The 27,736-nt window shown below is 51.5% G+C and overlaps 2 protein-coding genes across 3 annotated transcripts; one reads left to right on the forward strand and one right to left on the reverse strand.

Annotated features, from left to right (window-relative positions):
* Positions 1 to 715: 715 nt before the first annotated feature.
* AVPI1 (arginine vasopressin induced 1) lies at positions 716 to 8,767 on the reverse strand. Of its 2 annotated transcripts, none has more exons than XM_084904118.1 (3): positions 8,619 to 8,767; positions 2,294 to 2,590; positions 716 to 1,306 (listed from the first exon to the last, which is right to left on the reverse strand). In XM_084904118.1, exons 2-3 carry the CDS (start codon positions 2,578 to 2,580, stop codon positions 1,147 to 1,149), a joined length of 447 nt encoding a protein of 148 aa, XP_084760244.1. In that variant the 5' UTR covers positions 2,581 to 2,590; positions 8,619 to 8,767; the 3' UTR covers positions 716 to 1,146. The 2 variants fall into 2 exon arrangements, with proteins under 2 accessions (XP_084760244.1, XP_084760243.1); XM_084904117.1 differs by having other exon boundaries at positions 8,251 to 8,640.
* A 10,343-nt stretch (positions 8,768 to 19,110) lies between these two features.
* Positions 19,111 to 23,478, forward strand: MARVELD1 (MARVEL domain containing 1). The gene is made up of 2 exons (XM_084904114.1): positions 19,111 to 21,341; positions 22,624 to 23,478. The coding sequence occupies exon 1, from the start codon at positions 19,321 to 19,323 to the stop codon at positions 19,843 to 19,845; it is 525 nt and encodes a 174-aa protein (XP_084760240.1). The 5' UTR covers positions 19,111 to 19,320; the 3' UTR covers positions 19,846 to 21,341; positions 22,624 to 23,478.
* The last annotated feature ends 4,258 nt before the right edge of the window (positions 23,479 to 27,736 follow it).

Here is a 27,736-nt window from a genome sequence, read left to right on the forward strand (position 1 = left end):
AAGCTATTTGTAACCATGATGAATCCCTAAGTGTGAATATTTGTTGCAGAAATATGTTTTGTTATGAGATACGCCCCTATAAGGGATGACACAGTATTTGCAGTGACTACTTCTGCAAACTAAAAAAATTCCCAAGTCATCTAGTCACAAAGGTTTGGAAGGAATATGGACCGGTTTCTGCTCTTGGCTATGAGAGGAGCTCTGCTCTGCATATGCTTAGAGCACTTTGAGCACTAGCTTCGTTAAAGTGATAGATAATCTAGCAGAGAGGATGGGTGGGCGGGAGCTGAATGGGAATGGCGTGGCATGCTTCTTTTGAGGATCACCTCAACGGTTTTCAGGCAATGGGAACCTTGGAAATGGAGGAGCTCAAGAATGCTTCAGCTGTTGACGCATCTCAGGATGGTTGGCCCATGGGGATGAACAAGCCAGCTGAGGAACTGGCACCCATTACTGTGACTGCAGGCCCGCTGCCCGCCCTGTACAGCTGACTGTAATAGCCAAAAACCCTGTCCCCTCCTGTGGCTCAGGACTGCTGCAGAGATGCTTCCATCTCCGCATCTGACAGCCTCCGGAAAAGGAAGCTTCGGCATGGGCTCTACAGGATGGTGGTGAGAAAGCAAAGTCAGCCCTATTTTCTTCTTCCTGGGAACACCAGCCTTCCTCGCAAATGAGCCCAGCCCTCACCCCCCAGCTCCGGAGTATCAAGACTCAGTTCTTGGTGCAAATGTTTTTATTTTGCCACTTAAACCACAGTTTACTTGTGTGCCCTGACAGGGACAGGGGTGTAGGACAGGCTGCTGGGCCATGGGTCATGATACAGGAGGGTTAGTAGCAGGAGTGGTGAGATGCTTGGTCTGCGTGCCTGTCACTTAACTCCCAGGGGAATGTCATGCAGCCCAAGTACAGTGTTAGGTGGGGAAGGGCCAAGGCAAGAGCGGTCACTGTTGCTGCTCCTGATGAGGAATGGGTCCCACACAATTAGCGCTCAGTGGATGTCTCCAGTCCTCTTCTGAACTGAGCAGGCCAGCAGCAGCATGTGGGGCTGTCTGCCTCAAGTCTTCCTCCTTCACCTTCCCGGGCCCTGTGGCCAAAGTCCCTATGATTCCTGGGGAAGATCGTGCCATTCCCAGCCCCTTCCCTGGATCAGTGTCTGATCTGATGGAGGTAGCTTGTGGGGCCCGACTTCCTCCAATTCCGGCGGATCCTGGCACTTGTCCTCCTAGTGTTCAGATACTGGTCGCTGGAAGCCATCTCTGTGGCGCTGCTCTGTGGGTCAGCCAGTGGATCACGGGGCTCTGGGATTCTGTAGGGAACAAGTGTGGGATAGGCCAACATCAATAGGAAGGGCAGAATGAGGACTTGGTCATGTGAACTATTAAAACACTGGGACAAAATGAGACCAGGGCTCTGGTCTCGTCTCTGCCCCCTGAGAGCTACGTGACGAGGCAAAACTTTCAGCTTTCTATAAAGAGAGTAGGACTAGATCAGGGTGTGCAGCATTCAACGTTTCTCACAACTTCCTATACTCCTGGCAGACATGGTTAATCAGTCACATGAGACCGGAGGAACCAAGTATCCTTACTAAGGTGAATTAAGTAGCGATTACTAATCAATTGGAGTTGATATGGACCTGATGATCTCAGGCCTGTTCAGTTCTAATGTTCTGATTGTGGGCTCCACAGAAGGCGGTGGAGGAATGGAGCCCAGAGTGTGCCCACAGCAGTTGGTTAGGCCATGTGGTTCACTGGATCTTGTGGGGGTGGGTGGGCAGAGGGGGTGGGAAGGGAAGGATCCCTGTTCCTGGGCTGGCAGTGATCTAAACAAATAGTTGGATAACTAGGGAAAGTTTGGGATAAAGTTTCTAAACCGTTAACCTTTGTTGCCTCTAGAGTACTTTCCTATGCTATAGTCTCTGTAATTCCAGAGCCAAGATATTCATCAGGCTGACTTCTGAATGTTACCTGTTCTTTAATAGATAAATAGTATTTTCCCCCTTCCAAACACTAGTCCCTCCTAAATGGTTAAGAATCACTGTGAAATAAGGTGGCACTGAAAGGATCCTGGCACCCCTTCCGGTGGGAGTTAACATGGTCACGTATGACTCCAATACTAGTAGCAACCTTTTAAGTGCCAACCATGTGGTAGGCACTGTATAGATCTTACCACAACCCCAATGGTAGGCACTTTGCAGCGAGGCTGGGTCAGTAGCCCCGGGCCCCACAGCCAGGAAATGGTGAATGGGCATCATTAGTGCTCTCCCTCCCTCAGCCCTCCGCTCCCGGGAACCTACCTGAGCCGGCTGCAGTGATGTAGCGAGTGGCCCAGGGACTTCTGCCTCGGCGGCCTCTTCCTGCGCAGCCTCCTCAAGGCCTCCGCCACGCGGTGGTCCCCGGCACACTCCCAGATGATCTGTGCCCGCTCCTCCGCCAGCTGGTCCCCGCTGCGCTGGAACAGACTCTGGATCTGCAGCAGCTCTGCGTCCTGGAAGATGTTGGCCGAGGCCTGCTTGCGGCCCCGGGCCTCGGTGGGGGCCTGCCAAGGGAGCGGCTCGCTCACCACAGAGGCTGGGGTGCCCATCCTGGGTGCTCTGAGGAAGGAAAGCAAGGAGATCAGCAGCTCAGCAGGCCCTTCCCAAACCTGGGGCTCCTGACTCATGCAAGGACTTCCGGTGTTTCCGTTCTTCAGGAGCCAAGCTAAGGTAAGTCTTACACCGATTTCCCAGGGCAAATGATGTTAATGATGACAGCTAAACTTTATTATAAAGTGCTATGTGTCTGATGTGGAAATTTAAGAGTCACAGACACCTCTGAGGTAAGAGTTGTTTATCCCCACCTTACAGATGGAGTGTGACTCAGAGATTAAATGACTTCCCCACCACAGTCACAACGCCCCATGTAGGTGCAGAGCCAGGAGAACCAGGTCCGTCTGGCCCTAAAGCCCAGGCAGACCCCAGGATACCCAGGTCTTAAGAACACCAGCGGCAGCAGTTGAAGTGTGGTGTGTCAGTGTGTTACACACCACTGTAAGAGCCATATTCACCTGGCATTGTTGAAATGTGAACACAGCAGCCCTATGAGGTAGGAACTTTCACCCTCCTCACTTCCCAGACGAGGAAACTGAGAAAGAGAATGCGGATTTCTGATGGGGAGGCCCCAGGCTCTACAGTACAGAAATAGAGGGGCTGTGGAGCTGGGTTGGAATCTCACTTCTGGCTGCGTCCACCACTTAGTACTGGCTCTGACCTCCACTGGCAGCTCCTTCCTGTGTAACTGTATCAGCTGTACTAACTAGTACCTACTTCTTAGGTTGCTGTAGGATTGAAGGAAGCACACAAAGCATTAAGAACAGTGCTCAATGTTCTATTCTGCTTTTCCATCCATAAAATTGATAAGAGTTACCCTACCTTTCTTCAAGACTCTTGGGATGAACCAAGTCCATACAGGATGAGGCAAAGGCAACTTACAGCTGTTTATATGGGAACTAATACAATAATTAATAAATAATATAAGGAAAAACTCTGTTTCTCATGCTCACAACTATAAACCTACTTTTGCCCCACCCTGTATAATTTAGCAAGCAGCATGAAATAGACCAATCAGATCTACTGTCCAAAGGACCACAGAGGGGCAGGAGAAGCAGCTACAGGTTTAGAATACTCTGTCAGGGCAGAGGCAGAAACTTACAAGAAAACTGATAAAAGTTACACTCATGTCAATGTCCTTGTATCATATCCAGGAAATGAAAATTAAATCATATTCCTCAGTTCTAGATAGTTCACACTGAATAAATAATAAAGGCATAAGAAGCTCACCCACCTTATCCTTGTTTCTGGTACGACCTGAAAAAGCCATGGTATTGGAAAACAAGGAGACAAGGAAGACTAAGGACTTTGGCATTATGCAGAACGGGGTTTGAATCCCAGCTCTGCCACTTGCCTAGCTGAGACCTTAGGCAAGTTAATCAACCTCTCTGAGCCTGTTTGCTTAACTGTCAAATGGAGCCAAAACCACTTCTCGGGACTGGTGTAAAGGAGTCTAGTATGGTACCAGGTGCCCAACAAGAGCAAAATAAAGCAAATGCCCCCTTTTTTTGTTTCCTTGACTTTTGTGTTGGGTCAGAAGAGTGATGTGGTAAGAGTTCTTTCCTCCAAGCAGTCTAGCCTGAGCCAGGTGAGAGCCTGCCTTGTTCCCTCTGCCCCTCAGCCCTGGGCCTAATGGGGAAGGCCTGGTTACTAAGTCAGACCTCATTCCACAGCTAGCTACAGAGACAGCTGTCAACCAGTAACCAGCTTGAAAAGGAGAGAGGTAAAATGTATATGCTCACTGTAAAAAAATAAAATAAAATAAAATAAATAAACAATAGAATCATAAATAAAAGCACTACTGGTTTCCTATCCTCAGCTCACAAATAATCCTACTTGCAAAAATAATCCTTACTCTCACCTGCCTTTTGTTCTCTAGAGAATTTGAGCCATCTCTTCATCCCATTCAGACTTCCCAGATAATGACTGTCCCTTCCTTACCCTGGCCTTCCCTCTTCCTCACCTCAATGGCCACCTCCTGATTCCAGTAATTTCTACTTTCACTGTCCTAGTTTCTAGGCCTTCTATCATAAGAACTTATTCTTTTTAAAAAATATATATATATATATTTTTTATTAATTTCAGAGAGGAGAGGGGGATAGAGAGATAGAAACATCATCAGCTGCCTCCTGCACACCCCACACTGGGGGTCAAGCCTGCACACCCCACACTGGGGGGTCAAGCCAGAGCATGTGCCCTGACAAGGAATCAGACCATGACTACCTGATCCATAGGTCAACACTCAACCACTGCACCCACACCAGCTGTCCCCACTCTTTTTCAAAAGATCTAATAATGAAAATAAACCTACAAAAGACTTTCAAATAAATTCATAAAAATTATACTTGTTATCTGGAAAATAATCTTAAAACCTGCCTCTCCTTAGGCACTATTATGAGAATCCAGTAAATATATGTGAAAATTATACTCCCAGCAATAGATGATATAAATATACTGTGATCAGGAAACAGTCACCAGGTAACACAAGCTGGTAAAGGGAAGTCAAAGCTAACTATGGAACATTTATTCTGTATCAAACAATATGCATAATATGATTTCATCCTTAAAACAATTCGAGGGGCCAGGCACTGTTCGCCTCACCCGTTCACAGAGAAGCAAAGGAAGCTGAGAACAGATATAAAGCAGGGACTCAGCCAAGGTCAGAACCTAGTCTGACTGCAGCCCAAGCTTTTAAGTAACCGAGGTGTTTTCACAGCCAAGCTGCTCAAAGCACATTTCTTCCCATTAGTCTGTGAGAAGTGCTAAGTCACAAAGGGGAAATCCCACCAGCAGCAGGGAAAGAACACTGAATATCCCACATTGGAGGCAAGGGTGGGGTGTGGAGTTTATTTTAATCTTTTTCAATAACATCAGGGCCGTTCCCTGGGTGACGGGCTGCCTCAGCTTTGAACTCGTGACATTCTGAAGAGGAAGATCCCAGCTTCCACAGAAGGAATCAGGAACTATAACCCAACCCGAGGCACAGAGCTCTGTCTTATGAGTTAGAGGACTGGTTTGAGCCCCAGTTCTGCCACTCAGTGGCTGCGAGGCCTCAGGATTCTGTGGGCCTGTCTCCCTCTTTCATCTGTGAGAAGAACAGGTTGATGCTGATGGTCTCTGAAGGCCTGTACCAGTGTTGAAAGTCGGTGATTCCGTGACAAGGCTAGGTCTGGAACGAAGAGCCTACGAACAACGTGTGTGGACAGGTCTGGCTCATTAGGTATCAGAAGACTCCCTAGCCGAAACCGGTTTGGCTCAGGGAGAGAGCCTCGACCTGCTGACTGAAAGGTCCCAGGTTCGATTCCGGTCAAGGGCATGTACCTTGGTTGCAGGCATATCCCCAGTAGGAGGTGTGCAAGAGGCAGCTGATCAATGATCCTCTCTCGTTAATGTTTCTATCTCCCTTCCTCTCTGTAAAAATTCAATAAAAAATATATTTAAAAAAGAAAAGAAAAAAAAAAAAGACTCCCCAACAGTAGCTCCCCTTCTCAATCTTCCTGGAGGTCAGACACTCTTGCTGCTGTGGCAGTGGGGTTAGGGTCTGGTAGAAGACAGAGAATCACTGCTGTAAAGCACTCTAATGACCTAGGCTGGCTATAGGTCCCCCGCTCTCAAATGCAGTCAATCTCACCCTCTTAAGAGACTGGCAACAGGATCAAATAGCAGCAGCTGCCTCAGGGAGGAAATGGCTTGGAGCCTGATTTCCCAGATAGTCCCTGCCACCGCTGCCAGGGCCGCAAGGGCCTACAAGGCCCTGCCCCCAGCTGCCCAGTTACAGTGAGTTACAAATGCACCAATGAGAAGCCATCTGGGAGAGCCTGAGCCTCTAGCCTCACCGTACCTTCCATGATCCTGTGAAGCAGGGGGAGGGGGAACCTCCAGATTCTTAGACCCTCACTCTTGGCTCTGCCTCTCACTCTGAGATTCAGGCAGCAGGGTGAGGTTGAGAATAAAAAATTGGTGGGTATCAGGTGGGATTAGATTGTAAACTTGGGGAAAACTGAATCACAGCACTTTTGTTATCAGAAGAAACTTTTCCTGTCTCATTCAATGTGTCCAATAGTTACTTCCCCCTCATTTCCTGGACAAGACCTGCCTCCGGGAAAGTCAGTGTATACTTAACAATGGTTCTTTTTAAACTGGGAAATGAAACCACAGGGCTATTATAAGATTACAAATGAATCTTTCAGAGCTGACATAAAGATAAGCATGGATCTGTGAGCAAATGAGTGAAGAGTAATTGCAAAATACTTCAATTTGATACAAACTAGGTTAAAAATGAACCCCCAAGTAAATACCAAATGTTGAGCATGACAAAGTTCAGTTCGTTTTTAAACAGGCAATAAAGGAACTATAGAGCTCTAACAAAGAAATATATTTAAAAAGTGAATCACCATGTAATGATTTGCAATTTATAAATATTGCAGTCTTTGCCATGCATCAAACTCCGTTTAGACACCTATCTATGCTCATCCTGGTCTCGGGGCCGTGGAAAATAACCATGAGAGGCAGCACACAGTTGTGTGAACTAGGCAGCAACTGGCTTCCCACCTGGCTTCCCCTTCCAGATAGCCCTGCTGGTGGTGGTAATCTGCAAGCGGAGGCCAAGGGTCTCTTAGAGAAAGAACTGGAGGCTCTGGCCCAAGGCCCAAGTCAACACTGTGGCCCTGGCCTACTTCCTTGGACAGACATGCCACTGGACAGCAGCCAAAATCTGTGGCTCCTCAAGTGAGAGGCCCAGTCCAAACGGCTGTGTGGGCCCCCACACGGAAGGGCCCAGCCTCAGGGAGGCGTGCCTGAGAGAAATGGACATACGTTGGCCTCCAAATCTCTGTCCCAAAAGGTTTGAGAAAGGAACTGGACCCTTCCCCCAGACCAAGTCTCAGATACGGCCTGGAAAAAGACTCCTATAGATCTAGGAATAACTTTTCAAGAGTTCAAGAACCTTGAATTCTGGCTGTGCCACTGATAACTGGGTGGCCTTGGCAAGCCTCAGTTTTCTCCCTGCTTCACTTTGTTCATTGTCAAAACGGCGAGAATAAATAACCCTTACTGGGATAAGGGACATAAAGTATGCTGAAAGTATCCATCCCAGCACATTATGAATGAATGGTATAAAGGAAAGGGCTTTTTAACCACCCATTTTTCGTCACCACCACTATCATGAGACTCCATCAAAAGGGGCCTTTCACTTTTGGGAGAAGGGGGTGAAGGGAGAATGGAGAATGGAGTCATCTGCGGACTTTTACATTATCGCTGCAGTTGAGGCGCCTCGCTCCAAGACAAGTCCAAACCAGCACTTTCAGAAGGGTAATCTCTCTAATCCTCAGGACACCCTTTCTGAGGGGGCACTATGGTTACGCCCGTTTTACAGATGAGAAAGCTAAGCTCAGGAAAGTTAAGTCACAGGTAGGATGTGCTAAGGCCAGGATACGAACCCAAGAGGTCTGACCCCAGCACTCGCTCCCCTCTAGTTATTTCTGTTCCCACCAGAGGGTGCCAAGGACTTCAGAGCAAAGACCCAGGAGGCTCTGCACCTTCTCGGAGTCTGCTGTCTGCTTCTACCGGTTTTGGAAGGCGGAGGGATCGAAAGTCAGGTCTCCCCAGCCAGCCTCGGTGCCATCCGCACCCCATTGCCCCGTGGGGGAATGAGAGCGATTACTCACCCAGCTGAATGCAGGGCGGCGCCGACAGACCTCACATCGGGATGGGGCCAGCTGAGATGCGCCGACCCCAACCCCAACCCCTGCCGCCTTTCGAAGGGCGGGTGCAGCTCCGGGCTTCTGCCACCGAGGTGCTCGCTAGGACCAGGAGGCACCACCCACAGGGCAAGAGCGTGGGAGGGGGATCCTGGCCGGTATCGCCCGGCGACCACCCCAGCACAGATCGGTCCCCGCGACTTAGACGTGGCGCTTCGCACACGGGCCCTATGGGTGTATCAGGGGTTCAGGTCCAGCGGCACCCCAGTCCTGATGGCTCGCCCGCCCGCCCTCTCGCTCGCTCCCACCGGGAGCCGGGTGGCAGACCTACGTACCTGAGCGCCGTGGCCGGCCGCCTCGGTCCCCGCCGCGGCCGCAGAGCGCTCCCGGAGCAGCCAATCCTCAGCCGCGCCTCGCTGGGCGCTCCGCAGCGAGCCTTCCAAAACCGAACGCGGCGACTCCGCGGGCCAATCAGCAGCCGCGGAGGGCCGAGGGGCGTGTCCTTGCCCCGCCCCTTCCCTCCGCCGGCCTCAAAACGAAGTGCGAAGACTCCGCGGGCCAATCAGCAGCCGCGGAGTGCTGAGGGGCGTGTCCCGGACGCGCCCCCTCCCTCCCTCCGCCGGCCTCGAAACCGAAGTGCGAAGACTCCCGGGTCCAATCAGAGACGGCGCCACAGCGAGGGGCGTGTCCGCCCGGGTCCCTTCCCTCGGCCCGTGCGGCTCCGGCGTCTCGCTGGGAGGCGCCCGCTCTCATTGACGTCAGTCCCCGGGGGAACGCGGTTTGGCTCGCTCGGGACCGGGGCGGGGCCGCATTCCTGCCTGGGGTTGCGGCGGCGGCAGCGGGCGCTGCAGTGTCCACGTGATGGGTGCCCCCTCCCCTGGGCCCGAGGCCGTGTGCACCGCGCTCGCCAGCTCCTCGCAGCGCGCGGCCCTCAGCAAACAGGCCTCCCAGGTCTTACACTCTGGTTCGAGCTTTGAGGGACAGAAATGGACAGTAAGTGCGGTGATCGGACCGTGGGCTTCAAAGCCAAAATGTCTTGATACGAATCGTGGGTTGGCTGGCTGTGCAAACTAAATGAGACAGTATTTCAAAAGGTTTTATTCATTCCACCGGGGTCCACCTGATCCAGCCTGCCCGAGTTTCTTGCTAGGCAGTGAACTGGACACACACCCATAAGCCCCTCTCCTGGGGTAATATACAGTTTAGTAAGAAAGGCAGGTATTAAAAATCCTAAACCACTGAGTTATTACATTTGTGATAAATATTATGGGAACAAGAGGGTAAAATGGAGGAACCAAGCTCTCTCTGGGAGGTCCTGCAAGGCAGAAGTAACATGTAAGCTGAGAGAGGAAGTCTGTCACACGAAGAGGGACTGGGAAAGTGTTTAAGGAAGAGGGAATAGCATGTGTGAAGGCCAGCAGGTGGTTTGGCAAAGGAAGACTTGACATGAGGCCTGCAGTAAGGCTAGCAAGGGAGAGAGAGGTGAGGAAGCCGAAGGCAGAGGCAGGCGATGAAGTTTCCATTTTTTCTTCTGAAGATCCTCTAAGCCTTAGAGTCTAAGGGGAATAGCATTATGTGTATTTATTGCAGAGACATTCAATAGCACTTACAATGTGCAAACAATGCCAGTCAGCATTTTACAGATGTTAGCTCATTTCATCCTCATGACAGATTTGTGTTCTTGGAAGGTCACTTTGATTCCAGCTTGGAACACGGATGGGAGGAGGCAGGAGCAGATGCGGCGTATCCCGGATGGCTCTTGATAAACGTTTGTTTACTTCCTTCGAAGATGAGGGGTTGTTTGTGCCCTGGTTCAACAATGGCCAGGAATGGGCAGCTAGGTCTTCCTGACTTCTTTTTCTCTACAGAGCTGACCTTCGTAGTCATTGTATTTCTCTTCGGTAAACGTTCTGAGGGGGAAAGAGGAAGAGCCTGCCCAAAAAGGTGGAAGGGTCGTTCGGGAGCTGTTCTTCCTCATCCCTCAGACTCTTTCTTTCCGTCCTGCACAAAACATCAGCAAGTGCTTTGCTGTCGTTAAAAAGGGTTTGAACAGTGGTTTCTCTTTGCTTTTCCTGAAGCCCTGAGGAAATACTGAAAAGAGCAAAGGAAGTCAGCAATGTTCTCCAGTAGAAAGTAGTGCGGTGAAGCCTACCAGCCAACTGCTTGGCTCAGGAGGGGGCTGTGTAGACTGGAAATGGGGAGGCTGGGCTTCTGGACCAGGGGCTCCTCTAGCAACAGAACGGCCTAAGCAACAGAACGGCCAAGCTCTTGGCACATCAGTGCTTGGAGGACCTAGGAATGCTGAGGTCGTGAGCTCAGATGAGCACGCCGACGTAGGTCCTGGGAACTTGTGGCTTCTGGGTCATACGTGACTAAGACTGGGTGGAGAATGTCTCCCAACGTTTTTTTGCAGGCATGTGACCATGTACTTACCACGCAATGGAACCATGTCTTGTGTTGCAGCTTTATGATTCAGTATTTCTGATGAGAAGATGGGACACTTCCACAGTTTGTGTGGGCCGCGCAGAAGAGGGTGATCTGTGATTTCTCAGTGCCACCCTTGACAGGGAACTATTTAGAGAATGTCACCGCTGGGGATAGAGCCCTGGAGTACTTCAAGCCAAGACTGGGTCTTACCACGAATGGGTTAAGGTCTTCTTCTGGGGAGTACAGAGGGAACTTTCACACTCAGCTGAAGCGCAGCAGCGTGACGTTTGAGTCAGCTCTGTGTTTTGTTTTTGATAAAGGATCCTGGTCATTCTAAACTTTTTTTTTTTTTTAAGGGCCCTTCTGCTTAGGACATGACACACGGCAACTTACAGTCCTCTTCTCTGAACTGACAACTGGAACAGGCCAAAAACAGCAGCGTTCTGCAGGCAAAGGGTACATTATTGAAACACTAAAAACAAACACACAAAAAATAACAAGCAAGCAAACAGCATACCATTCGTGTACATTAGCATTGAAGGTCAGTATTGTATGAGTCAGTTTGGGCTGCCATAGCAAAATGCCACAGGCTGTGTGGCTTAGCAACAAAATGTACTTCTCACAGTTCCCGAGGCTGAGAAGCCCAAGACCAAGGTGCCAGCCCATTGGGTTTCTGGTGAGAGTTCTCTTTCCGGCTCGCAGATGGCCACGTGCTCACCGTGGCCTCCCATGGCAGAGAGAGGGCTCTCAGGCATCTCTTCTTCTAAGGGCACAAATCCTATCAGCTCAGGCCTCCACTCTGTGAACATTGTCATTTATCCTTACTTACTTTCTTTTAAAAATATATATTTTACTGATTTTTTTACAGAGAGGAAGGGAGAGGGAGAGAGAGTTAGAAACATCGATAAGAGAGAAACATCAGTCAGCTGGATGTGCCCGCAACCAAGGTACATGCCCTTGACCAGAATCAAACCTGGTATTCTTGAATCCACAGGCCGACGCTCTATCCACTGAGCCAAACCGATTAGGGCCTTACTTTCTTATTTCTTAACCCAATTACAGACACTCTGGAACTTAAAGCTTCAACCTTTGAATTTTGGGGAGATATAATTCAATTCATAGCAAGTATAAACTCATGGTTTTTAATATATAGGCAAGCAGTAGATATAAAAATAAATCTAGCTAGAAATATATGTATGCTTGTATGTGCAAATGTAGTCATGTCTATGTACACACAAGAACACACAACCATACACATTTCCCAGTTGTGTCTTCTGAGAGGGCCCAGAAGCAGTGGCACGGCAAAGGCATGGCACACTTAGTGCCCAGATACTGATTTCTCAGTGCCTTTCTCCACAAAAGGAACAACGGCTCCTTTTCCAGCTGGCGCACTGCTCAGCTTTGACAGTAGAGGGAGCTGGTAAAGCACTCTGGGAGGAAAGAGTTTCTCCCTTCGGTTCTGTGCTTCTCATCAGGCTCCTTCGGTGTGGATATTTTTCCGTTGCCTTTAAGGGAGAGTGGAAGAGAGAAGGAAAGACAGAGAGAAACATTGATGTGAGAGAAGCACATTGATTGCTTGCCTCCTGCATGAGCCCTGATCAGAGCCCACACTGAGGAAGAGTCTGCAACCAACGTGCGTACATACCCTTCCCTGAAAACAAACTCAGGACCTTTTGGTCCATAGAACGATGCTCTATCCACTGAGCCAAACTGGCTGGAGCGGGACCATTTTCTTTGTACCACTAAGATGCAGTCCTCTGATGTCTTGCCTCCTGGACCAAGGCATAAGTCCCAGGTATATACAGTGATTAAAAGCCTGGACTCAGAAATCAAATATTTGAATTTCATTCTCCAGTAGCTGTGTGACATAACCTTCTGTGTCTAAGTTTCCTCCTCTTACAGTGGAGATGGTTTTAATAGCCCCTATCTTACAGGCTATTGTGAAAAGCAAACGAAACAAGTGTGGAAAGTACCTAGCCTGGGGCCAGGCCCATGGTGAGTGCTCTGCAAATGTTAGTTATTAGCATTGAGCCACTGCCACTCTTACCCAAGGCTGACTGGCAGTGGTGTGATTGGCTCAATCCATTCTGGCTCAGGCTGTCCATCCTCATGGTGAGGCCCCTCCTTTCCACCAGGAATGTGGTCTGTTGGGCCTGCACATCCCCATCACAGGTCCCAGCAGGAGGTACCCTCATATCATGGGCAGCTGCTTACTAACATGGTCTCAGGGGCATCTACCTTGGCCACCCATTTGTTACTTAGTCTTCTGGACCCAGCCTTGCCAGCCAGTGTGCAGGGTGGCTTCACACGAGGATAAGCCTCAGGGGGTACCTGTGGCTCCTGCCCGCTTCCCCTGGGGAGTGAGGGCTGAGCTTTGCCAGAGTCGAATGCCTTCACCTTTTGCCCAGGTCCATGCATGACCTTTGTCTTTTTTTTTTTTTTTTTTTTTTAAATATATTTTATTGATTTTGTACAGAGAGGAAGGGAGAGAGTTAGAGAGTCAGAAACATCGATGAGAGAGAGTCATCGATCAGCTGCCTCTTGCACACCCCCTACTGGGGATATGCCCGCAACCAAGGTACATGCCCTTGACCGGAATCGAACCTGGGACCCTTCAGTCCCCAAGCCGACGCTCTATCCATTGAGCCAAACCGGTCCCGGCTTTTTTTTTTTTTTTTTTTTTTTTAATAATATATTTTATTGACTTTTTTTTTTTTACGGAGAAGAAGAGAGAGAGTCAGAGAGCTAGAAACATTGATGAGAGAGAAACATCGATCAGCTGCCTCCTGCACACCCCCCACTGGGGATGTGCCCGCAACTAAGGTACATGCCCCTGACCAGAATCAAACCTGGGACCCCTCAGTACGCAGACTGAAGCTCTATCCACTGAGCCAACTGGGTTTTGGCCATGGCCTTTGTCTTTATGGCCCCAGCAAAGGCCAGGTATTCCTTGGGGGCTGGGCTAACAAGCTCAAGAGCCATCCAAAGTCCCACCCAACTCCACCCAGGGGCCCTCACCCACCAACCCAGGGGCCCCTATTCCCATAGCCTGCTGGGAGCCACCTTGGGGACAGGCCTGGAGGCGTGAGCCGCTTAGCCCACAGAGGAGAGGGCAAGTGCTGGCCTGACATATAGAGCCCTTTACTCTGTAGCCCCCGGGGACTTCCTGTCTGGGTGCTGTCCCAACGGCGTCACAGAGTGAGCACTGGATTGAGTCAGGAGACCTCAGTTATAAATTTGGTGCCCACATCAGCCAGCTTTGTGACCTTGAACATATCACTTACCTTCTTGGGGCCTCAGTACCCATCCTCCATAAAATGAAAAGCCTGGAGCAAACTATTTTTAAGGCCTCTTCCAGGTCAGGCACATAATTATAGGTACATTGTAGGTATTCAGGAAATGCTTATTTAGTAATTTAATAATAACATTCAAGGTAAGACTCTGCAGGTGAAGGCACCCATCTTTCTCACTACTCATTTTGATTCTGCTGTTGGTTGATTTGTGTCAAGTGCCAGGTCAGGACCTGGCACAAAACGGGGGTTAAGCCAGTGTGCGTTAAATACATATATATGCGGTATGTTTACAGTGGCCCAGAGGCTGAAGACAAAACAGAATGGACTGGACACTAATTGGTCCTTCCCCTCTGGACATTGGAACTTACAGTAGCCATCAAGTATCACTGCTCCTCATTCCCTCAGCAGCCTAGGCCTTGCTTTTGCTCACACTGTTTCCTTTCCTTAAAACTGTGGTCGACAAACTGCGGCTTTGGCCCCTTGAGTGTGGCTCTTCCACAAAATACCATGGCCCGAGCCAGTCTGTTTTGAAGAAGTGGCGTTGGAAGAAGTTTAAGTTTAAAAAGTTTGGCTCTCCAAAGAAATTGCAATTGTTGTACTGTTGATATTTGGCTCTGCTGACTAATGAGTTTGCCGACCACGGCCTTAGAACACCTGTGAGGGTCTGGGATTTACACTGCTTGCCAGCTGATACGCTGGTCTGCTATTGTTTTATAAATGCTGACAGAAGACACAAGATTGCTGGCCAAAGACAAAGGGCCCGCCACCTTGGCACAGCAAGCAGCATGAGCATCATTGTTCCCTCTCTTGCCCTCGTTCCCAAATTTCATGGGAGAAACACAGAGCAGTGCAAGTGAATGTTACACTTCCGGGGGGCATTGCATCATAGCTGAGGCGTACCACGCTCGGTGCTCCCACCACTGTCCCCTTCTCCCCAAACCACTTTTCTAGTAAGCAGCAAGCAGGCCTGCTCTTCGTTTTGGAGAAATTGTTCCCTCATTTCCCAAAGTCGTTGGCCACAAACAACACTGAGAACTGGCTGGAGAGAGAGGCCTCGCATTCTTGGCATACCGGGTGGTGATATCCAGGGATGCTCAGAATCCATGGTGGGCTGCCTCACCCAGTCACACCCATCCCCCATCTCTGCTTGTCAACATTCTGTCCAAGTTCAAATGGCACTTGGTTCTTGCAGCTTTCCCCAGCTCTTCCATCACACAAACATTCTCCTTCCCCTTTGTACTTCCCGTGTAGTTCTCGCGTATCCCTCCACTTTGTGCCCACGAGGTCTCTCCCCCTTCCAGTAAGGTGCAAACTCTCTGAGGGCAGCTGGTCCTCTTCCTGCATTCTTCAGCCAGACGGTTTGCATCCGCAGGCTCTCGCGTAGGCCCTCTTTGTTGAGCTGAGGAATCGGGATCTTTGTGCATGGCGAAGTGTCTGCAGAGAGCCTGCTGAACCACCCCTTGGAATGTCTTCAAGATTCCAGAGGCTAAAAATATCTCCCCAAAACCAGGGCATTGACTTCCTTGTAAGGAGTGACTTGGGGATGAGGCTGAAGGTCCAGGCCCACCAGGTGGCGCCCAACCCTCAACTCTTCAGATCTTTTTTTCTTCTTTTTTTAGAAATGATTCTTCTCTTTACATGTTTACTCAGTTAGCTTCCCCACTCACAGAGAGAGTTTGTCATCAGTCCAGCACCCAGGTTTGGCCCCCCAGTTGTCTGTTCTAGCCCCAGCCCTTCTCAAGCTTGGAGCTCTGAGGGCACTGAGGATGTCCCTCCAAGGGGTTTGCTAAGGGATGCTGAGGGGAAAGCCTTGAAATTGGGGTCAGACAACCTAGGTTTGAGTCCCCACACTCACAGGTTGTGTTTCTTTGGGGAAATCATGTAACACTTCCGGGTCCCTGTAAAAGCAACTGAGAACAAAATATAGGAGAGTATATGAAAGAACCCAGGCTCCTGTTTAAAGAGCCACCCATCAGCTCTGTGAACTTAGTCCGCTTCCTTAGCCTCCCAGCCCTGGCTTCCCCATCAGCAGATCTAACAGTAGTAATTGTATAGGGCTGTCGTAAGAACTAGGTAGGACAGTTAATATAAAGGGCTCATCATAGTGCCTAGTGTGCAGTAGGCATTTTATTTATAGTGATCACATATATATTATTTATCCTTAGCCCAGCCCTTACTAAGTACTTAATATCCACTTGCGGAGAGGATTTCACAGATGAGGAAACTGAGGCACAGAGAGGTCCCAGAGCCAGGGAGTGATGAAGCAGTCTGCCTCCGGGGCCTCTACACCACCATGCCTCATGTAGACATGTGTTACACATCACCATCTATTCACTTATCTGTGCCCTCAGCCCTGGCCTGTGAGGCTCAGTTGCTTAGAGTGTCGTCCTGGATACAACAGGTTGTGGATTTGATCCCTGGTCAGGGCACATTCAAGAAACAACCATTGACTGCATAAATAAGTGGTACAACAAACCTATGTCTCTGTCTCTGTCTCAAATCAATAAATAAAATTTAAAAATAAATAATTAAAATACGCATTCAGATGCTGTGACTGGGTTGGCTCAGTGGATGAAACATTGATGTTTCTAACTCTATCCCTCTCCCTTCCTCTGTAAAAAAAAAAAAAAAAAAATCAATAAAAAAATAAATATTTAAAAATGCATTCATAGCTTGCTCAGTTCCTATAGGTGGGGCTGTTGGCAGGGAGAGGCATAAAGTCCCCGAGAAGCCACATACTTTTTCTCCCCTAAGGGGAGCCAGGCTGCTGAAAGAGGGACCCGCTCAGCTGGGCCAGATGTCCTGGACGCATTCCAGGAGATGAGAGACTAGTTCTGTAGAGTAGGATTAGCCGGGATTCTGATGCATGCGCAGTCCCCAGGGTAAGAGGGCCTCTCAGGCCCATTGCTGTTTCCGCAGCCACTCAGCCATCCACTTCACTGACATCTACTGAGTCTCTTATATGCCAGGCACAGGCAAAGATGGAAAGGCGTGAGAGCCAGTGCTTACAATGCAGCCCACTCAGAACTAGTGTGGAGGGATGCTCCATGTGGGGGCTCAGAAGAACCAGTAATCGACAGTTTGGGAGGCTGGACCAAAGGGAGGGCACTTACACTGGGCGCTGAAGGATATGTAGGTGTGAGCCAGGGAAGTAGGGTCTGAGAATGAAGGGCGTTCTGAGCTTATTTGGGAAACTAAGGACGTTGGATGGGGTTGACATGCTGGGTGGGATCATGGGTAAAGAAAGGAAGTGAAAAAATCAGGAAATTGGAAGTCAGTTGGGGCGGAATTATGAAATATGCCCATAGAAGAGATAAGCCCTGTCCTGTGGTCTGTGGGGGAAGCAGTGCAATAAACAAGCAGGTCTGTGCTTTAGACTGGTGTGCCCAGGGTGGATAAAAGGAGAGAGACGAGGGACCAGCTGCAAAGAGCAGCTTTGCGGTCCTAACTCCTCTAGGCTTCGTGTTCCCCTCAGTAAACGAGGAAACCCATTCACGCCCCAGTTTCCTCATCTGTGAGATCCTCTCAGCCAGTGGATACTAAGTACCGATGAAGTGCTGAGCGTGTTTTGAGGCTCAAATGAGAACATATGTAAAGCATACTAATAACAATCATGTGAAGTATCAGTCTCTGCTCATGTTTGCCTAGTAGTTCAGCAAAAACACACTTAGGGTCCAGCCGGCGAGGCTCAGTGGTTGAGCATAGACTTCTGAACGAGGGGGTCATGGTTCAGTTCCTGGTCAGGGCACATGCCCAGGTTGTGGGCTTGATTTCCAGTAGGGGTTGTACAGGAGACAGCAGTCATTGATGTTTCTATATGTTCTCTCCAATCATTGATGTTTCTGTATCTCTCTCCCTCTCCCTTCCTCTCTGAAATCAATTAAAAAAAAAAGTTGTGTGGATTTTTTTTTAAGAAAAAAAAAAAAAAAGCAACATGCAAGCCTCGGCTGGGCTGCTTTGGCTCACTGGGAAGTCAGAGAAAAGGGGCCTTGGAAATAAGTTCCAGGGGTTAGCCTGGGATGAGCTGCTGCCGCCCACTTCTCCCCTGGTTTGGGAGACGGTGCCTGTGGGGGGAAGAGAGGAGGGAAGGAATGGCAGGGGCATACTCCCCTGGGGGAGGGTTCGAGCTGGGTCCTTTACGTTGAGAATAGTGCTCTCTCTTGCAGGTGGAAACTTAGGTGAGATCTTAGGGAAGGGTCTCAATAGAATACTCATCAGCTTTCAGGGTCCATGGCCTCCACTGATTGGCTGGGGCCAGGGTAGGGGGGCATTAGTCAGTGCAGCTGGTCCTAAGGCTAACAACCTTCACTTGTCTTGTTTTGCTGCTTTTCTGGGCCTGGAGCTGAAATACAACCGAGGCCTAGATGTTATCTTCTGGGAGGAAAAGGCCAGGGGGTCTAAACTGCATGAGCAGCACTATGCTAGGGCAGGAAAGGTTACACAGGGGCACAGGTTCTTGTTTTCCCAGGTCTGCCCCTTGCTAGGCACCCCTGTGCTTTCTGCCCTGGTGACCTTCTGACCCTGGTCCGTCTTCCTTGCTCTGCTCCTGTCTAACTGTCTATAACCACTGGACTTCGCTTTGTGGCGTGTGGGAGGGTCCGGGTGGCCTCCAGTGGGTGATGATGGTCTCTCTCTCTGACATGGAGAACTCAGAGGGCTGAGACAAAGTCTGAGCCCAGCTTCGGGCAGGATAGGTTTGAGGTAGGCACACTGGTAGGATACCACGGATGACCAGGGAAGAAGAGATGTCCGTTCAGGACCAGCACAGCTCTCCTCCAGCGCCAGGGAAGGGCCGGGAGGCCTCGGTGGGCGCTGACATAGGAGGAGGAAAGAAATAACACAGCTTTCCCCTCCCTCCACGGCTGGACGGGGCCGGGAGGCAGGGCGGCCCAGGCTGGATGTGGCGGAGGGCCCTCGGTGGGCTGCCCAGCCCCGAGGACCAAGAATTCCGACCTGCGAGCCCGGCGGCGCCTGCGGGAAAGGGTGGCCCCAGGGTGGTGAGCGCGGCCCAAAGCGATGGCAGGAAGCCGGGAGGAGCGGCTGGGGGTGGAGACCGGGGAGGAGAAGGGGAAGGGGGGCGGGAGGGGAGGAGAGAGGGAGAGAAAGAAGGAGAGGAGGGCTGAGAGGAGGAGAGAGGGGAGGAAGGGTGGGAGCCGGAGGCAGAGCCGGGACTAGGAGCGAGCGAGGAGGAGGAGGAGGAGGAGGAGGCCGCGGCGGGCGCAGCGGGCACGTCGGCCGGCCGGGCCCCCCGCGCGAACCAGGCGCCGCCATTCCGCTGCTCGGGGCGCCGCCGCCGCCGCCGCCGCGCTCGGGGGCCATGCTCCCGCCGCCGCCGCCGCGCCAGCCGCCGCCGCCGGCGCGCACGGCCCGCAGCGGGGTGCGGCTGCAGCGGGCCTTCCTGCGCGGGCCGCTGGGCGTGCTGCGGGCGCTGCAGCTGCTGGCCGGCGCCGCCTTCTGGGTCACCATCGCCACCAGCCGCTACCAGGGCCCCGTGCACTTCGCGCTCTTCGTGTCCGTGCTCTTCTGGCTGCTCACCCTGGGCCTCTACTTCCTCACGCTGCTGGGCAAGCACCCGCTGGTGCCCGTGCTGGGCTCGCGCTGGCTCGTGGTCAACGTGGCGCACGACCTGCTGGCGGCCGCGCTCTACGGCGCCGCCACGGCCATCATGATCGACCAGACGCAGCGGCACAGCTACTGCAACCTCAAGAACTACCAGATGCCCTGCGCCTACCGCGCCTTCCTGGCCGCCGCCGTCTGCGGGGGCCTCTGCCTGGGCCTCTACCTGCTCTCGGCGCTCTACGGCTGCTGCCGCCGCTACCAGGGCGAGCAGGAGGTGGCCTGAGGCGCCCCGCGGCGGGGCGGGGGCCCTGAGGATGCCAGCGCCCCAGCCCTTCCCGCCGCCGTGCGCCCTGGCACCCTCCCCGCGCGCCTGGCACCCTCCCCCGCGCCGCGTTCCCGCCGCCGCCCGCGCCCAGGCGCCCCGACACCCCGACCCGCAGTTCCCGCCCGACCGCAGCTCCCAGGCACCCGGACACCCCGACCCCGCAGTTCCCGCCCGACGGCAGCGCCGCCGCCGGGAGCCCGCACCGCAGCTGGGACGCGCAGTCAGTCTCCGGGGACCCGGGCAGGGCCACATCCGCAGGGCGGACGCCAGCCACTCTCCTTCTCCTCCCGAGGCCAGAGCCAGCGGTTCCTCTTCCCCTTCCCCGCCGCCGACAGCGAGACGTGGATGGACAGGCGCCGCGTAGATCCGGCGGAGGCTCCCCAAGGGTGGCCAGGCTTCTGGCTGCGCCCCGCGGTGGGGAGCGCACCCCCTCCCCCCGGGCCCGCTTCCAGCCCGGGGTGCTGGGAGAGGCGGGCACGCAGCCGCGGGCAGAGCTGGAGACAGGCCCCCCGGGATGAGTGACGAGTGACGAGTCTGGTTTTGGTTCGGGGTTTTTCGGACATCCTGCCTGGTCCTGCCCTCGGAGCTTGGATGTGTTGGGGTGGGGCCTGTCCCCAGAGGTGAGGATGGATGGATGATGGTCAGGGCCTGTGGGCTGTCTGCTCGCCTTTGTCCTCCCGGTTCCCGGAGGCCAGACCCAAACGCACACCAGCTTCCCCAGCCTCCCAGGCCTCTGCCCCGCTCCCACCTCCCAGTAGCCTTTTGCATTCGGGATTCCACACACCCGCCCGCCAGGAGGAGGTTAGGGCGAGCTCCGTTCGACGGAGGAAGCCCTAGACCTTGCTTGTAAGAAAAAGCCAGAATAACATTCGAACCTTGTCTCTCACCTCTCCTTCCAGGGCTGTTTGCATTGAAACAGTGGTGTTCCCTGGGATCCTGGCTCAGGAGCCCCCCTCTAAAAGAGGGGTTCCAGGCCGAGTGGGTTTGGCAAAGGTGCTGCCGCCCCCCGTCCCCCACCCCCTGGAGAGAATCGCTAGCATATCAAGGCTCTGAGAAGTCCTGCTGTAAAAGCAGACCATAACAAGTGTTTACTGCCCCTGGGCCTGGGTCAGATTTTGCCACCTAAGGTTCCCCTACAGTCTTGGCTTTCGTTTCTGTTTGAAGATTTGGGGTGCTCCCTCTTTCCCAGGGACTTTCTCTATCAGAGGGAGGGCCCAGCCCATGAGGGAAAATAGCTGCTCCCGGACAAGCCAGGGAGAGGCCTGGGGACCGGTGGACGTGGACATTCCTTTACATTGTTTGGGAAATGAAGCCAACGTTATCCAGAGAGTTTCCCAGTCAAAAGGAATGACACCTGCGAGAGATCCCGGCTTCGACTGCGACAGCGGTCACACTCACCGACGAGAGGAGAAAGCTCTCGAGCCGGGGCTGGCCGCCGGCCCAGCCTCAGGAAGGTAGGACACTTCTTTGTTTTCTGGAGGGGTCCTAGGCCTTTTGAATAAAAATACAGAACTCCCCTTTTTCTGAAAGTTAGAGGGTTTTTATTCGGAGAGCACGTTGGAGGGGTGGCATTAATAACAACCACATGTCCAAAGAATTGTGGTAATTCAAACTTTTTGCTAAATCCTTCAAAGGTCTGATCTTTGGGGGGGGGAGGGAGGCGGATTGCCACTCTCTGGATTAGAAACTAGAATAGGGAGGCCAGAGTGTGTCTTTGTGAGCATGTTTGTAAGGCTTAGGTGGAGAGGTATTAGATGTAGTTGTGAAGATCTGGGTGGTAGGGCACTATGTAAGCTTTCCTTGGTCACCTTAGCATTTATCTAGCCCTCTGCGAGCCTGGCACTGCTCAAAGCACTAGATGTATTCATTTCATCCTCTCAACAACCCTATTGAAGAAGGTTCTGTTATCATTTCCTCACTAGAGGCCCAGTGCACAAAATTTGTGTATGGGTAGGGTCCCTAGCTGCTGCTGGCTGGCAGCCAGGGTCTCCCTTCCGCCGGTAGCTGGGGCTTCCTTCATTCCATGCTGTCCCCTGGTGGACAGCACACGTCATAGCGAGCAGTTGAACTCCTGAGGGGACACTTTGTATATTAGGCTTTTATGTATATAGATAGATTCCATATAAGGATAATGAGTCAGAGAGAGGTTGAGTAACTTGCCCAGAGTCTCCTAGGTGGAGCTAGGATTTGAACTCTGGCAGTTTGGCCTCTTCACGACCAGGCATATATATATATATATAGTAAGGAGCCAATTGGCCTCTTCACGACCAGGCTTTTATATATATATATATATATATATATATATATATATATATATATATAGTAAGGAGCCAATACATGTTGGATACTGTTCACACAGTTATTTTAAAAATTACTTAAATTGTGATATAATATACATAACAAAATTAACCATTTTTTGAGTGGGCAGTTCTGTGATACTAAGTACATCCACATTGTTGTCAACCTTTATAACCATCCATACCCGGAACTTCATCTTGTAAAACTCAGCTCTGTTCCTATTCAGATTGGTTATCTTTGTTTTCTGTCTGCTGGGAGATCCCAGACCACTGAGCCCTTCGGTGTCTCAGTTAGGCCGGCATGCTGCTGCCATGCTCCAGGCAGGGTAACTGGTCCCTCAGCTCCCACCGCTGGTGCCAGCCAGAGCCTGGGGGTGGGCTTGGCCGGGACACTTGGGCGTGCCTCGGAGACCCAGTGACTCTGGTTCTTCTGTTGCAGGTTTCCATGTGGCAGGGGCCCTGGAGAGTCCCAGGGATCCTGGCCTGTGTCAGCACAGGGTTTCCCAGCGGGGGCTGGAAGGACCTCTGCCTGGCAGCTTTCTGTCAACACCATCCAGTGGAAAAACCAAGATGGGGGAAGATTCATTTCGCCTCAACATAAGAGAAATCCTGAGTGCTGTGACGTGGGCACAACATTCCAAACATCTGGAACTGAGCCTTGTGCCTCTGTACCCTAAGAACGGGTTTTGGCTGCAGCTTTTGTTCCTTTCCTCTTTTCTTAGACCACCGTCTAAGCTGCATCCTCAGCTCAGATCCAGACCCCTGAGGATGCTTTCTTAGTCTCCCCCCACTCCCCCAGCCCATGGTGCTCTGTGGTCCAGCAGATTTCTCCTTGGCCTTCATGGTGCCTTATCCACCCAGATGTGCCTGAAACATTTCAATGCTCACTGGCTCTTCAAGATGTGCCTTGTGCTTGGCCTCCCGCGGCTTCTCCAGATGTGAGGAGGGTGTGTAATATGGCCCCACATCCTCTCCTCCCCCTTGAGGCCCTGTGCCAAAGGAACGGCCACCTGATCTGGCCCAGAATGTTTGGATACTGGAGGCAGTCTCTGGCTTCTCTCTCTCTGGACTCAGGATTCAATCCAGTCCAAGACCACGGTGGGCTGCTCCCAGCCCGAAGTCTAGGATCACTTATAGACCCAGGAGAGGATTTTCCAGCGTTCGACAATGATCAAAAGCAAGGGTGGACATGGGGGGCCTGAGGGCTGGTAGGGAGAGGGGACCCAGGTGCCTCACTGAAGAGCCCAGTGGTGATGACTAATATGCTTTTCTGAATAAAGTTCGGTTTGTCTGATCTTGTGTGTGTCTTCTCTCCTGGCCCCCAGCAGTAACCCTCTGTGCCAGGCCCGCTCCCTCCCTCCACGGTCTCATTACGCCACACTGCCCTGTTGTCTGCCTTCCCGGGTTCCCTCTCCTGGACAGGAAAGAAAAATGAGTTCACAGATGTTCAGTGCACAGGAACCAAGAGCGGGTGTGTGTGTGTGTGTGTGTGTGTGTGTGTGTGTGCGCGCGCGCAGGGCGGACTGCCGTGTCTGTCCCTGACTGAAGCAGAGGGAGTGGAATTTTGGGGACTCCTTTCCCAGCTCTCAATATGCCCTCTGATTGGGAAGCTTCATTGCCCGATGGGTAGACAGAATGACCATGGTCATGGAGCAAGAAGGATCCTGTTGTTTAACCCCCTCATTTTACCCCAGGGGAGATGAACCCCAGGATGGGTGGCAACATGCCTGGAGTCACAGAGTTGATCAGGGGTAGAACAGGGTCTCTTGGAGCCCAGACTCTGGTTCTTTTGTGCAGAGCCTGCTCTGGTGCTGGCTCCTGGACACACCCTACCCCATTCTCCCTGCTTCTAGCCACAGCATGCTGGCTAAGATGCCCTGGAAAGGGTGGGAGGGCAGTTAACAGGCTTCCTGGCTGGCTCTTCCCTCCTGTGCCCTGGGCCTGGAGTCTGCAGCCGGGACACAGGATTCTACTGACAGAGTTCAAAACACACTCAATAGCTCCGGGCAGGGGTTTGATGCTGTGTGTGCTCCACACCCACTCTTTCAAAGCACCCTCCCAACATACCACACACACACACACACACACACACACCCTCCTCTTCGCGGTTTGGGTTTCCAGGGTGGAGGAAAATACCACCCGTTCCAAGGACCCTTCCTTACTCCTTTTTTTCTCTCTGTGTCTATTTATGGGTTTCACTCCAGTGAAAAGTGGCCTCCCTCTCTGTAAAGGCTATTTTTTGTCTCGGTGGCATATTTTGCGATTGAAAATGTGCTTCCACTTGCATTACCTGACGGCTTACACGATCTTATCAACAGCCTTGGAAAGTGGCACCCATTCAGGAGGGAAAATGGAGCCCCGAGGGGAACAGGGCCTTACCCATGGCCACACAAGCAGTGGCAGGACAAGGGCTGGGAGGGAGATGTTCTCACCTTCAGCTGCGGGTGGCTAAGCCCCGAGGCGGTCCTCTGGCAGGCGCTGGCATTCAGGTGGAGTTTGTTTTCCCCACCTGGAGGGCAGGTGTTCAGGAATGGTTAGTCTGACACTTCCTGCTGGATGCTGGGCACACTGAAACAGGATACTACTCAGGGACATCACTGAGCTCGTTGGAGTCTGAGCAATACAAGGGATTTGCTCACTTATGTCTTTTACCTTGCCTGCTTTTCTAGGGATGGGAGTGGGACCACTGATGGTGAGGAAGGAGGGTTAAAACATTAGTATTTTCAGGGAAATAAAGAAAGAGCAGGGATATAAGAGAGGAAGGTCTGGTTAACCCTATGGCTTTTTTTTTTTTTTAAATCATTTTGTTTGTTATGGAAATTATGTGCAAAATAAATACCAGCATCTATCCAGTATAATATCATAGCAATATATACCCACTAAAAAGTGAAACTGCTCACAAGTATACAAAGTAAGAAGAGAAGACACTTGATCAACCTAATCTCATACCCTGGAGAAAAACCACTGTTAACTATTAGCTCTCCTTCGTTAATTTTTATAACTAATCAAGTGCACACACATGTCCCTATGTACATCCAGATTCTTCCACCGTTTTCTCTTATGACAATAGCATAGTTCTAACCCTTTGGATATGTTCGATAAATGCCATAATATGCGTTACCCTTTCTAAATGTCAGTATGAACAGTCAGGGATTGTAGGAATCTTGTGGCCTTTCTGGACCCATTCTAACGTTCTCACTTTGGTTAACTTTACTTCCTTGGCTGCTTCCCATAGGAATCACCATTAAACCCTTACACTGAGAGTCCTTTTATACCGACGAGGCCATGGAGGCTTCGCAGGTGCGGTGGCCTGCCCAGGCCGGTGCTCCTTGTACCCCACACAGCCAAGAGCAGTGAGGGAGGGAGGGAGCATGTGCAGCAGGAGGGTGTGGACCTCACCAGCCTGTGGAAATGGCAGTCTGGCTCCTCATCTGAAAGCCTCTTTGTTCACTCTGTTCCAGGATCCTTCCTTTGAACTGAGTGGCTGTTTGGGATCTTGCAGGCACCAAGGCTGAGACGTTCCTTCCCCAGCACCGAGGTGAGGGAAGGCAAGTCCCTCTGGCTTTACACCTGCCTCTCCCTCCCTAGGGTGGGATGCGGGTTCTCCTTACTGCTATCCTCCTAAAGGGGGCGCTCTGAAACCCAGGCCGGGAAGCACTTCTGAGTCTAGGCTGGGAAGAGGGGAGAAAGGGAACTCACTTCATGAAGTGCCTGCTGTGAGCCAAGAACAGGATGAATACCGCATGTAACATCTCTGATCACCCACACGAGCCCCTGAAGGATTAAACGCCCCAATTTAACAGACGGGGAGACAGGCCTGGGCAGGTGATGTGCGCAGGGCACCACGTGACAGAAACAAGATGCCAACTTGGGGCTGTTGCCACAACACGCTATTTCTGAAGGTTTCCCAGCAGATGCACATTTCTCCCAACTATCCAAAGTCTCCACCCAGACCCACGCTGGGCTTTGTGAGCACTCTGTCGTGAGCTAAAGCAGGAGAAAGTATTGCAAATCCGAATTACATCAGCTTCTTTCTTCCCAGTGTACAGCGAAATCGGATAGTTACCTTTATGCTTAATCAGCTCACTGTGCTGAGGTCATTCTCCCAGTCCCTGGAGACAGTCCCCCTTCTGTCTGCCATATGTGAGAAGGCCGTGCAAGACTGCCCCTCCTCCCAACACTCCTCCTGCTCAAGGCCCAGAGCCAGAGATATGGACCCCGACCTTCTGGATACCTAATGGCTCAGCCTGTCCTGTACTCTGCTGTCTCTTTAAAAAAAAAAAAAAAATTAAAAAAATATATTTTATTGATTTTTAAAAATATTTTTTTAAATTATTTTTTTACAGAGAGGAAGGGAGAAGGATAGAGAGTTAGAAACATCCAAGGTACATGCCCTTGACCGGAATCAAACCTGGGACCCCTCAGTCCGCAGGCAATGCTTTATCCACTGAGCCAAACCAGTCAGGGCTATTTTATTGATTTTTTACAGAGAGGAGAAAGATAGAGAGCCAGAAACATCAATGAGAGAGAAACATCAACCAGCTGCCTCCTGCACACCCCCACTTGGGATGTGCCCGCAACCAGTGTACATGCCCTTGACCGGAATCGAACCTGGGTCCTTTCAGTCCGCAGACCGACCCTCTATCCACTGAGCCAAACTGGTTTAGGCTCTGCTGTCTCTTTCTGTGTCCCCTAGGCAGTTCACGTGACTGGCCCTCATGGCTGGGTGAGCTCACCCTGTGAGGTCAGAGGTGAGCCTCAATCTCTCACTAGTTGTCTGGCGTTGGGCAGTTCTCTGAAGCTCTACTTGTCTCAGCTTCATCACCCACCAAATGGGGATAATGCTGGTACCTGCCTCACGGGCTGTTGAAATTGCGGAATGAGGCCATGCACACAGAGCAGTGTCTGGGAGGTGTCAGTGCTGTCCCGCTCTCAGCAGCACAAGGCTGTTGGGAGGCCTTCGTAAGACAGTGTTTATAAGACGTGGGGCCTGAGCTACAGCAAGTGCTCGAACTTGTTCATTTCTTTTTCCCCTGGCTCTCTCCCCACCTGGGGAATGACAATCTCACCCTGGACTGATCCCTCTGCTGTTCTTTCTTGTATCTGGAGTTGAGCTTTCCTGAATAGATGGCACAGAAGCGTTAAAGATTATTGTTACCTACCTGAAGGTCGAACCTTCTTTTCTGCAGAACCCAAGACTCCAAGGTCCTTCTTTACCCTCCTTCTATTCCTTCTGCAGTCCCCGGACTGTACCTGCTTTCAGCCTGGGAGAGCCCACTGGTCATCTTGTTTCCATGGTTCCTGTCCATCTGGAGAGATGAACTGACCGCAAGTTCTCAGATGTCAGTAGTGGATGTTCACAGACTCCCCTCATTACGTGTTTGCAGGATCTTCCATGACTGCATTCAGACTACAGTTTGTCCAGGCACGGGGGGCACTTACAGGAACAGGTGTGTGCTTGGCTCCCCTAACCGCTGCATATTTGGGCATTTCACAACATGTCTTTCCTCACTGCCCTGGTGAACTGTGCTATAGGTCACCTTTTCCTCCCA

The sequence above is a fragment of the Pipistrellus hanaki genome, assembly GCF_964339955.1.
Source record: "Pipistrellus hanaki genome assembly, chromosome: 14".
Taxonomy (NCBI): Eukaryota; Metazoa; Chordata; class Mammalia; order Chiroptera; family Vespertilionidae; genus Pipistrellus; species Pipistrellus hanaki.